Raw genomic sequence first — 12,523 nt, 5'->3', positions numbered from 1 at the left:
AACTATAAATAAACAATATGTCCCTTCTATAGCATTATTAGCATTTGTTACATCAGTCACACCACAGTAACATTTACGAAATCTTCCGTACTCCATAACAGTTTTGTTAACTGCTTCAAATAACTCACTGCCTTTAGTTGTTCCATGTAATGGACTAATATCGATCTGATCGGCACTTTCATCCAAACATATTGAATAGTACTCGCAATCTACAAAGCGATCACATATACTTTTTGAAATATAATCACCCATGCCATCTATTCGTCCCACCACCGTTCGATGAAATAATGCTACGGATTCAAGATTTTCCGCCAATTTCGCCTACATAAAGAGCATACGTTACTCCACAACATCTCCCGTTTTGGTTTAAAACAAATGTCTAATTATTACCAGTTACTACAATTTTTGACTGACTTGACAAATGACTGAATGATTGAATGACTTGACTATTTTGGTATATGTTGATACCTATTCCAGGTCGTGATTATGTCAAACTTCATTATCTGTACTTAGTTTTGGACACATACTTGTTTGCTCTGTTAATTTATTTTTGTACTACCATAACTTCTTGCTTCACCAACATACTTTTTATGCTTTTATTTATATAAAGAAGTGTAGTGTCGTTTAACATATCCGTTAATTGCAGACAAAACTCACTTGTAAATCAGCCACTGAATTTTATTGTTATTGTTGGCTAGTCTAAAATAGAAATAGTCTAATTACCATTTTTCATTCAACGCACGGTTTTCTTCGCTTAACTTCCGCTTCTCACTAGAGATAAAAAACTTGCCAGAAAAGTTTGTTGCCATAATTTGTCCATCAAATTATTTCGGATTACAAGAAAAAACAAATTACAATATTCTCACTACAAAAAATGTTGTTATTTAAAGGACAGCTCTGAACTTAACAATAAATCTCAGTGTTGGTCACTTTTCCGACAGTTAAAAATTCGTGTTGTTTCCATACATTCACTACTCAAAGTACGCCAGAAAAAAATGGCACATAAAGAAATTAGTTACGCGTAAAGAATCTGGCGTATCACTAAACACCCTCTTATAAATCGGCCTGCGGTAAAATATAGCAAACATTATTCATATTTTCATGTATTTGTTACATTGTACCCGTTTAACTGACAACGCAGGTATGACTTTGACGTAAAAACTCCTTGTCAGTTCGGTTTTGTTTTACATAATAATGAAAAATACGTCAAAATTTCTGATAAAACCGTTTTATTATTCTCAAAATTATCAACATGATACCGGTAACTGGAAATATCCCGTTGGCTCTATGTTCGGTTGTATTGAGGAGATTCATAGATAATTATACTGGAAACCTGGTAATTACAACGGGTTTTAATGAATTTCATATTATTTTCTTGCGCCAAGTTGATACATATGTTGAACAATCGATTTTTTAGCCCGTACCTATTCCTGCCAGAAGTCTAACGTCCACTCCTACGTTAGCTCTATTTTCTGGTGTATTATTCTGTCTCTATCAACAACTCAGGAGAGGTACCTTGGTCAACATTGGTTTAGGAAAGAGAGTTTCGTCGATTATCAAGAATTCTAGGCACACCATCCAGTAAGTAATAAATAACAATAAAAGTAATGCATATGATAAGTATACTATGTTTAATATAATAACACATTGAATTTGCAAAGGTATTATCGACTTATTTTGCAGTATATTAAGTGTATAGTTGCTTTTGTTCGAATGGATTTTGTTACACAGTTATTCTTTCGTGTCTGATGAGTAATCTCAGCAAATTCTGCAATTGCATATCGATTTTAGATTCTAAATCGGCTTATAAATTAATTTTAAAGGATTTACAACAGCTATGTATTTAATTGCATCGAATACATTTATAACCAACTTCATATGGAGGCGTCACTTTTCGGTGTGTGTCATTTCGTCGAAGTGTGAACAAAAAATGTTTTTCGGTGCGTTGAAAATGTCTGAATTTGTAGTTTTACTTCTTCGCTTAAATTAGAACGAAAAGATGAGTGAAGGTCATTGGATGCGGTGCGAACTTTATGGCAACCCTGCTCCATGGATTTCAACATGTGAATACTGGTTTGGACGTTTTAAAAGTGATGATTTTGACACTGAAAACAAAGACATCCGAAAAAATGAGGATTTGAAAGTATTGCTCTATAAAACCATCTATGGAGATTACTATGGACTACAATTGATACGTTTGAACCGAGCACTGCACGAAAATGGCCGAAATACAAGCAAATGTCTAACAATGTTATTCTTCAGCATGATATCGTTTGACCACATGTTGCAAAAACGATAAAAACATACTTGGAAACATTAACTTTGAAATTTCTATTCCACTCGCCATATTCTCCAGACTTTGATCCCTCTGATTAGTATCGTTCTTTCGAAATGGAATCCGTAGGTTCCCTGAAAGTTAGGAAAAGGTACCGGCTATCGATGGACAGTAATTTGAATAAAATACATTGTACCGGTTTCTCACAATAAAGCTTCAAATCTTTAAGATTCCTTTAAATCTAAATTGTGGACCTATATTAACCCATGACAAAAGTAGTTAAAGTTAATGTTAGCATTACCGCCTTTGGTAATCATATTTTAGAATTCCTCAAACTTTCTTTTTCAGGTATATGTTACTATAACCGATTTGGACTTACACAAACATAAAAAGTAAAATAATAATAGGATTTCATTTCAAAGTATAATACTACTGAAGAAAAATGCTAAATTAATAATATTTCCTACCACTTTAGTAAATTACAAGCAAAAACTGTATAGCAAAAGTAGCAGAAGCAGAACCATTAAAAAATTAGTGCAAACAAAACCAATTACCAAATATGATTTATTTCAATATATCTAACAATTCTGTTAAACCAAAACCTGGAAAGTCACCAAACGAAATAAAAGCCTATAGAACTTTAGGGTAAATGATGTGGCTCGGTGAATGGAGGTAAAACGAAATGAAACAGTGGTGTTTACATAATGTGACCGTTATTTATTGGCAATATAAAAAAATGTGAAAAATACAAAGATAAAAAAGGATGGCAGCGGAGTTACAAGACGAGGCTTGGGCAGTCGATGGTGGCACGTCTAAACCAAACGAGGGTTGAGCACTGAATGACCGAAATACCCCTCAATAATATCCCAGATAAACGTCCCGGGGTTGCCGCCAGCTATTCGTTGTCGGGTTCCAGTTGGCACCCCGCCCGTGTTCAACATCTGGGATTATATTTCTGGGTATTTTGTAGACCGTTATTCCACGATGTAAAATTCGATATGCTCAAGGTCGCTATAGAACTATATCACTGCAGCAAGTAATATCTAAGGTTTTTGAAAAACTCCTGAATAAAACCGAATCATAAAGAGAAAAAAATACCAACACACTAAGCATTCAACAATTAATCAGGTCAAAAAAATAACAGATGTTAATGACAAAGTCTACAAAAGTAAAAAAGTATGCTCAGCTATAATCTCAGATGTAGCACGCCTTCGATAAAGTTTGGTATAAAGGCATTGTTCATGAACTACAGAAAATGTTACCAGACTGTTTAGAGTTAAACAAGAAGAAGCTTACTCCACAATAGAAGAAGCTAAATCAAGTGTACCACAAGGAAGTGTACTGAGGCCAATCCTTTATCTACTCTACACTTGTGATATACCGCAAATGGAGAAAATTACGATGGCTACATTTGCTGATGATACTGCGATTATAGCTGTCGGAGGCAATAGTGAAGAGGCCTCACGAAAATAACAACAGGCAAGTGACAATAAAAATAATTGGACACAAGCTTGGAAAATGAAAATTACCGAAAGTAAATCTGTGCATGCGCAGTTCACCTACAATCAGATCGTAAAAGCACCAATAACATTAAATGATACTGTCATTCCATATATCAACAACGCTAAATATCTCGGAATGAATCTTGATGCAAAACTTCGCTGAAAGGAACATATAAAGAAGAAAAGAAAAGAACTGGAATTGAATTGTAATATAGGAAAATGTACTGGCTAATTGGAAGAAAATCACAATTATCAGTACATACTAAATTGCTGTTATATAAGCAAATACTGAAAACAATATGGACATATGGAATTCAATTATGGGGATGTTCTCTGGGACTCTCTTGTACCTTTCTGGCAATATGACAATACCAACACCATGATCATACGTTTCTAAAAGTGTTTGAAATGCTTCGATAGAAGATTTCTTCAAATCAAGCAAAAAAAACGATAGTAAAGATACTGTAAGTTTGAACGTCCCATGGTTAAGGTCTATATAAAATAAATAACTAAATAATACTAAAAGAAAAACTGTTTGTTGATGTGGAAAAATGTAAAACCATCGAATTTAACGATTTGGGTTTCAAAATAGATACTAAGAATAGACAGACGAATTGAATGGGTCCCAGATAATTCAATTGTTATTTTAAGCTTTCGGGCCTTATGTATACTTCATGAAAGGAAGATCTTATTTATCTTTATTTGTGAACTAAAGATGGCAAAAAGCGCATTAAAGTTGAAGGAAATGTTAGATTGTACTGAAAAATACATACAACTTTTTTACACAATTTACTGAAATATTCGATGCCTCTGGCTAAAAGAACCTGCAGTCTCTTTACAACAACATTTCGACAGAATCTCATTTGTAAACTTCGGGTCTTGATTTTTACTTTTTTACTTTTCTTATGTGTCAAGAGCATTAGTGTTAATTTGCAGTTCTTGTATATGTTATATAATAATATGTCATTATTTTAGACGTCGCATCAAGAACAAATCTTGGTTTTTACGTAACATTGACGCGTGCCGTCGAAAATGTACCGAAGCCATGCATCAACTAGCTAATAATCCGAGAGACTCCATCGGAAATATTCGAGATGAAACGGGAACTTTCAACGAACCCTCCTGCTCCCTGGCCTATACACCGAAAAAAGACAATGAAATCCGACAATGCATCAAACCACGACATGACCATATCGAAATAGAAAGTTTATACAGGTAATATTTAGAAGATATTTGCAGGTTTACGTTGAACACATTCAATAATTCTCAGCAATAATTCTTACGATGTGAGTGAAGAACACTATCAACCAAATACAGATAATAACAAAAAGAATCATCTATATTCGGAGAGAAATAACTGGGATGCTATAATCAACAGGCCAGTTACAAGGAATTTTGTGAAGAATTGTTTGGACAATAATCAGAAAAGCTGGAGAAAAAGGTATACTATATCTATATATAGAGCCCGTCCAATAAATTAGTTTCGCATAAGTTTGTAATCTCTAATTATTATTACCAATGTTTTAAATAATTTTGCAAACACTTGGCAACATGGTCCCAACCCAGATCGAGTTTTATAAGCTGGTACTGCTACATGTTCCGACGCATCACACAGCATTCTATCTCTTTTTAACTAATATTAAACGAGAAGGAAACAACCACTTGGAGTTTAAAAGGAATTTTTCAGTTACAAACTATGATTGGCAATATACTCGACGTCGCCTATGACGTGCATTAGCTCTAATCTATTCTATATCTATAAGATTTTTTGTACATACGTCTTCAAGACGTTTAATGTAATACTTGCCGAAATTTGTAAATTCGTTTCACAATCAGGAAAAAATCAAAGAAAAATTTTCCCATTTTATTCTAGTTAAAAAGAGACACAGTGCTGTCTGATGTTCGAACGCGTTAATGAGCCTGTCAAAGTCGTCCGGTTGTCAGATGTATGCAAAATTTTTGAAAGCAATAGTAATAAGAGGTTATAACTCTAACCTATAAACTATTGTGGCTGTATAATTAACTGTAGTTTTTGGATGTACCATAATATTAAAATAAATTATGTTTGATAACAGTTTTGTTCAATTATTTTATTTAGATTAGAATTTCGTTGTATATTAAAGCCAACCTGAACTAAAACTCAGAGTTGATGCGGTAACATTGTGACGTTTTGACGCCACAAATTTAGATGACGTATATACAAAATAACTTTGAATAGACTATATTTTATTGGACGAGCTATATTTATATGTCTGGTCTTGGAACCACTAAGGCGCCGCATATTATTACGGAGCATTAAAAATTACGAACATCTATAAACACTAATAAAGTTTGTACCAAATTTTAGGTTGTCATCGAAAAAACGAAAAAAAGAAACAATTCTCAAGGACGAGGTCTCGAACTATAATCCGAAAACCGTGAAAAGCGACCAATATTGGGTTCCAAAGCAAACACCAAGGGTGTCTAAAGGAAATTTAGATAAATTAGGGAAATCCGTGAAACCGCAAAAAATTACTCGTAAAACAAGAAGTGGAAAAGTGTACTCTTATAGGTTATGATAAAAGAAGCATATATTTCGTAAATATATGATTTAAAAGATTGTCAAATTGTCTTTTCTTAAATGTCTTTAGGCCAACAAAAGTACATTGTGATAAAGTATACGAAATTGTTAATAATTTTATGTTAATTATTGGGTGTTGGAATTAATTCGTAGCTTTTATAAAAGACGACGTATATGGAAGCGCCGTATCAGTCGTATTCATAAGTTAAATCTGCCGTCTCAGTCTTGCTATTATTACGTTTTCATTGGCTCTTTCATTACCAATAAAAAACTAATGTTTTGTTATTTTCTCTGAATTTCATCAAACTTTCACAATCATATCCCAGTACAACAAAATAGTGAGTTAAAATATCACCATAGAAATTACATACGTCATCAAGATGTTTAATCTATTTCCTGTCGCAATTTGTAAATTCGTTTTAGAATCAGACAATATTTTCCTTCTCATTTTATTCTAGTTAAAGAGAGACATAATGCTGTCTCATTTGTTCGAACACGTAAACGAATGATCCTGTCAAAGTCATCCAATGGTCATACGTATGCAAAATTATTGAAAGCCATAGTGATAAGAGTTTACAACTCTAACCTATAAGCTATTGTAGCTCTATAATTAATATATTACATATTAATTATTTCCCTGTAGTCCAGTCAATACCAAATTGGAAACCAGTTATAAATAAAACAATATATTCATAAACACCAGACATCGGCGCTAAAATTTTAGTTGACCATGTTGCCAGTTCTTGTAAATAATATGTACATTTCAAGAAATATAATGTAAATGCAGTATATTTTCTTGAATTCACTTCAAATTCAAATTCAAGTTTATTATAGGAAATAAACAATAAACAAAAAATAAAAATCTTATAGGAAATGCCATAACAAATATAATTTATTTATCAATATATAAACATTGCAAAAACAAACCAAAGATACTTCCTTTGATATAATGTTATATTCTTTTAATACCATGTTACATTTCTTTGTTATAATCAATCGAATCAAATTTGAATATTTCTTGTTCAATTTTCTGACTCACAAAGCAGATCGAGTACCATATCTCTGAACATTTATATTCACAGACTCATTTTTGTCAAAATACAATGTATTTACTGAATAATTGAATCCAATTTGCAAAATTAAAATAAATATTGGATTTTTTTCTTTTCAAAATTATTTTAAAATGAAAAATTTTTATAAAACGATATTCTTATTACATTTTTTACATTATACAGGCCTCAACAGAAATATTAGGTTCTATGATATTAGGTCAACTTGTCAATTCAAGATAATCTATTCTATTTATATTATATTCTTCAAATACACGTATAATTTTCAACAACTGACAACGTTGCAAATGCCTGTGCGCATGCGGGGATTCTCCAGAACTAGACTAATGTGTAAAAAAACACTCTTTAGTTTAAAACAGAATAAAACAAGATACTATAAACGGAGAATATGTTGTTTGATGGACGAACCGTAATCTGACTCCTTAATTTTGTTTGTTTCACTCATCAAACGATAAGTATCTGCTTGACATGAGAAGTCGCATGGAGTGGGACGCACCGCTCCGCCACCTTACGCCCAATAAAACATCGAGAACGAACAAAAGGAAACATAAATCAAGTACAATCAGGATATAGGCCGCCGCCAAGTAATGGGATTAGACAAGAATTTGGCAGCCGGTAGGCTACGTTCCGACACGTGGCCTGCCACTCTACAACACGTGCCCACTATCGGGATCATGCCCAACGATCCATTGTGACTCCGGAGCGGTTGATTTGTCGATTGTAATTCGAGTTTTATACGCGGCATCCGTATAATAATTTTTTGATTGATTACGTTTAAATTTTCGATCGTATCGAACCTGACACCGCCGAAAATAGATTTTATATAGAGTGTAAATAAGGTGTTAAAAATAACAGTGCCAAACACAAGGCCGGTAGTAAAAACTGGGATTTTTAACATTTTCCTAATTTAATAAGAATGACACAAAAAAGGAAAAAAAAGCAACACGGGAGAAGGAAAAAAGGTTAAATAAAAAATAAATGTACGAGATATGAGACTCCTGGCTAGGGTTTGTATTTAAATTACTTCTAATTAAAATAAGTAATTGAAGTACAACTATATATTTCATATTCTGTTCAAAATAACAGCGAACTCACGTCACCACATTGTCAAACGTCTCTGCAAAAGCCTTTAAAACATTGATAATAATTAATTAAAGGAATAATTATAGGTTATGAATCGGCAAACGTGGTATTAATATATATATATATATATATATATATATATATATATATATATATATATATATATATATATATACTACTATATATATATATATACTACTCAAAAAAAACACCAGTTATTTATTTTAATTTACAACGTTATGTCATAAAACTGGATATCTGTCACCAACATAACCTCAATTCGTACTTTAACCAAAACGTCATTTGTGAGAATTGCTTATTTTATTTCTTTAATTTGAATATATCTGCGGATGGGACATATCGATTATCGCTAACAAGTCAATAAAACAAGTTCTTGGGAATGGTGTCAAAAGCGTAATGATGGTAAATTTGGTATCAGTAGCAAAAAGGTGGCGGAAACAACGTAGATGGCGTTGCAAATGTCAAAACTATAAACTCTCAATTTGAACGGCAGTAGAAAGAAAAAATCTTTGTACATGTATTTAATTTTAAATTGTTATTCGAAGCAAAAAGGAATTTTGAAGAACGTAATAAACACACAATAAACAATCACTGTCGGAGTTCGACATAATAGGAAATTTCTTTAATAAAAAATGATCGTAAAATTTACTGAACAACGACCTAGTGTTATCGCAATCTAAATCGGCTAAAATAAAGCTTAACAATTTAACAAAAATTAACGAAATATATACCATACCATGGACTCATTTTATGCTCTAGATAACTTAATTTAATAATACATTCGCTGAAAAAAAAGCTCGTTTAGTTATATGACAAATTTCAACATGTGTGCAAAGAAAGAATGAACGAATATAAGGTAGATCATGACAATACACCTTCCACTCGATTGCCGATCGGAATAAAATAATTCACCGGCCACGTGGCTTATACAAAGACCATTTGGCAGCCCATTCTTCCTTCGCCCCATGTCTGTATCGCCCATTTACTTCATTAAACAGTCGTTGTGCGATGAGGTTTTTTCACTTGCTGTAAATGAAATTGAAAGCAAATGGTTTAGGTCTATATAGATATAACATATTATTATGTAATATAGTAAAGTAATCCATACTTCTGCAAGTTATACAGTGTTCAGTATTTAATTAATTCAGCAGATTAGAGCAGTTAATTAAATTTTCATTTTTATATTTAGTAATTAATATACATATAATACTGATATATATATATATATATATATATATATATATATATATATATATATATATATATATATATATATATATATACTGATGACATTTACCTGTATAGGCAACTTATTATACACAGTTAACCAATATTAACTATACATCTTCACGTTCACTACTATATATACAGTTTTTGAGTTAATTAGACAGCTATAAATATATTATAAATTTTTTCAAATGCTAATATTTAAAAATCAAATATAATTTAGTAACATTATAAAAATATATGATAATTATTCATTATTCTCAAAAAAAAAATATAATTTGTGATTTTATTAAAATGACGAAGTATGCATATCATATCCTCGATAACCAAATCAAATTGATTTAAAATTCACATATCAAGTACCACACCAACAAGATACAATAGATGACACCCCACAAAGTAACAAAACGGGTCAAATATCCCGAGGGACAGCAGCGACGGCATGGTCCTCTATCATTATTGGGAAATATTTACAGGATGCGCTCTCACGTATCCTAGGGGACCCAAATTTTAATTTTCCTGAATCTATTGCCACCATCGGGACTCATATGGAGAATTCCTGATGGTATATTTCTCTTGTAATGAATTAAATCGTGAGACCAGTTATGTGTATTAACCAAAATATCAACTTGAAATCGTAACAATTTACTTTTTATCTTGTATACTTATAAATTTAAATTATAAGCTTATAATATAAAATATATATAATTCAACTGTATTGCTTATTCCACAATCTAGCAAATTGTCTATTTATTCCTATATATAATGTAAATTATCCAATATAGTAAATTACTTTTAAATGTTATTATTCATTTATCTTAGCTTAAAGGCAATTAATATTTTGTTTTTTAGTATCTCTAAATCTTTATTTCAATATATATTGTTATACATATTAAAGGAATCTTCTAAATATAGGCAACTTAAAATAAATGCTATCATAGGCAACTTCGTTTTCATATTACTCTTCATTCGTGTTGAAGGTTATATTTTAGTAGTTTATAAATACATTATACCTTACGTACTTTACAATAAAAATATGTGAACTACAATTATTTCATATATCATTATAATAGAAAATTGAGTTGTCTAATAAGCATATAATGATTTTTTTGTAAATTAGAATAATGGGATTGATTGAAGATGAGCTCTTAGAAGTTAAAAAGTTATGTGAACATATCGTTCCAAATACCAAACTTATTTCCTGCGTCCCTACGATGGTACGGACTGAAATAAAGAAGACTAACTTTAAAAACATAGTGATATGTGCTCAATTTCCCAAGGAGTATCCACATTCACCTTTACTGATTGAGTTAAAAAGTAAAACATTATCAGATAAATTATTACTAGCTTTAACGAATGTATGTGAACGAGAATTGAAAACAAAATTAGGTATTAAGATGATGTATGTACTATGCATTAATTATATAACTATTAGTAGTTATATTATTTAGGTAAACCACAAATTCTCCATACTATAAAATTTGTGGAAAAATTCATAGAGGAAAACCCTCTTACTTGCTGTTATGATGAAATAAATAACTTAAAGAAAATTCTAACTAAGCAGGATCAACTGAAACTAAAACAAAAGACTTCAAGTTTAATTTTAAAAGTATATAATGAGGAATATTACTGGATTTGTAAAATAACTGTACCAAATGATTATCCCTGTAAACCTATAGAGTAAGTTAAGGCATCATTTATATATTAATCCTGTGTAAGCTTCAATATGTTTAAAATGACCACATTTTCAGCATATTAAATGTCGAAACAAATTTTACTCCAACCTTTCACAGGCATATGGTAGCTCAAGCGAAAGAAATTGCAAGAAGGTGTGTTGAGCCACCTTTGAAAAAGAAACCAAAAGATCCACCATTTCAACCATCCCCCTCATTAGAGAAAACTGCCCTTTTTTTGATAGACTGTATTAAAAGAATGCCAACAGAAAAATGTCAATTTTGTAAGGAAATATGTTTTCATAAAAACCCAAAGGTAATTTTGGGCAATTATTTATATTCAGTGTTGAGTTCATTCTATCATAATTATTCTAGCTTCTTGAACACGATGAAAAGTCTCCTAAATATGTCGAGAGGGTTTATTGTGGTCATCTTTTTCATCAAGGATGTCTACTAGCCTACATGAAACAACCGCCATTTGGAAATAAAACTTGCTCAAAGTGTGGGAATAAGATCCATCATTTTAAATGGAATCTGACAGACAAAATGGCTGAAGCTCAATGGGCACATGAACAAGCAAGAGAACGAGAACTGCAAGAAGTAACAGATTTTTTCAAATAACCCCATATGAGGAACAGGTTTTCTTTAAAAAAAGATGGAATATATCAAATTTTGAATCTTTGTCGAACTTAACACCAGTTTACTGGAAATTGAAATTATTTTCTTGATTTGTATGTACACAACAAAAACTTCATTGTGATTCTAGGACAACCATTATATTTCATTGATTCAAAATAGATAATATTCAGTTATATCCAAGAAGCAATGTATAAAAACTGACTATGAATACGTAATAATTATATCATTGTTTTGTATTACCATATCCTATGTTCAGATTAATATTTTTTACTATATATATAACAACAATCAATAAAATTATAGCGATATATTGCCCAATTTTCATTTAATGAAATATTTTTATTAATTATATATAATAGGAATTTTACTTAAGACTACTTACGGTAGTAGTTTTGTTATTTTAATCATTCAAGTACCAAAAGTTTATTTCCATATTAATATCCTAGAGTAATCGAAAAGGGGTTTCTAAAAAG

General features: G+C 31.2%; 2 protein-coding genes across 3 annotated transcripts; both read left to right on the top strand.

Annotated features, from left to right (window-relative positions):
* Positions 1-1,085: 1,085 nt before the first annotated feature.
* On the top strand, positions 1,086-6,372 carry LOC143193309 (uncharacterized). Its single transcript, XM_076399458.1, has 5 exons — positions 1,086-1,336; positions 1,418-1,581; positions 4,753-4,992; positions 5,048-5,218; positions 6,125-6,372. Exons 1-5 carry the CDS (start codon positions 1,253-1,255, stop codon positions 6,333-6,335), a joined length of 870 nt encoding a protein of 289 aa, XP_076255573.1. The 5' UTR covers positions 1,086-1,252; the 3' UTR covers positions 6,336-6,372.
* Positions 6,373-10,707: 4,335 nt separating this feature from the next.
* LOC143192733 (uncharacterized) lies at positions 10,708-12,268 on the top strand. Of its 2 annotated transcripts, none has more exons than XM_076398250.1 (4): positions 10,708-11,127; positions 11,190-11,418; positions 11,490-11,727; positions 11,787-12,268. In XM_076398250.1, the coding sequence occupies exons 1-4, from the start codon at positions 10,863-10,865 to the stop codon at positions 12,030-12,032; spliced, it is 978 nt and encodes a 325-aa protein (XP_076254365.1). In that variant the 5' UTR covers positions 10,708-10,862; the 3' UTR covers positions 12,033-12,268. The 2 variants fall into 2 exon arrangements, with proteins under 2 accessions (XP_076254365.1, XP_076254366.1); XM_076398251.1 differs by having other exon boundaries at positions 10,724-11,127; positions 11,532-11,727.
* Positions 12,269-12,523: the final 255 nt, after the last annotated feature.

This window comes from Rhynchophorus ferrugineus, unplaced genomic scaffold, assembly GCF_030347505.1.
Source record: "Rhynchophorus ferrugineus isolate W39M unplaced genomic scaffold, kcgeb_rfMv2 rfM3, whole genome shotgun sequence".
Classification (NCBI taxonomy): Eukaryota; Metazoa; Arthropoda; class Insecta; order Coleoptera; family Curculionidae; genus Rhynchophorus; species Rhynchophorus ferrugineus.
This window is presented reverse-complemented; position numbering and strand designations above follow the sequence as displayed.

Coding starts and splice junctions, on each gene's coding strand:
- LOC143193309 (XM_076399458.1), top strand. CDS start 1,253: ATGATACCGGTAACTGGAAATATCCCGTTGGCTCTATGTTCGGTTGTA. Junction 1,337..1,417: donor ATAATTATACTGGAAACCTG/GTAATTACAACG, acceptor TCGATTTTTTAG/CCCGTACCTATTCCTGCCAG. Junction 4,993..5,047: donor GAAATAGAAAGTTTATACAG/GTAATATTTAGA, acceptor AATAATTCTCAG/CAATAATTCTTACGATGTGA.
- LOC143192733 (XM_076398250.1), top strand. CDS start 10,863: ATGGGATTGATTGAAGATGAGCTCTTAGAAGTTAAAAAGTTATGTGAA. Junction 11,128..11,189: donor AGAATTGAAAACAAAATTAG/GTATTAAGATGA, acceptor TATATTATTTAG/GTAAACCACAAATTCTCCAT. Junction 11,728..11,786: donor GTTTTCATAAAAACCCAAAG/GTAATTTTGGGC, acceptor TAATTATTCTAG/CTTCTTGAACACGATGAAAA.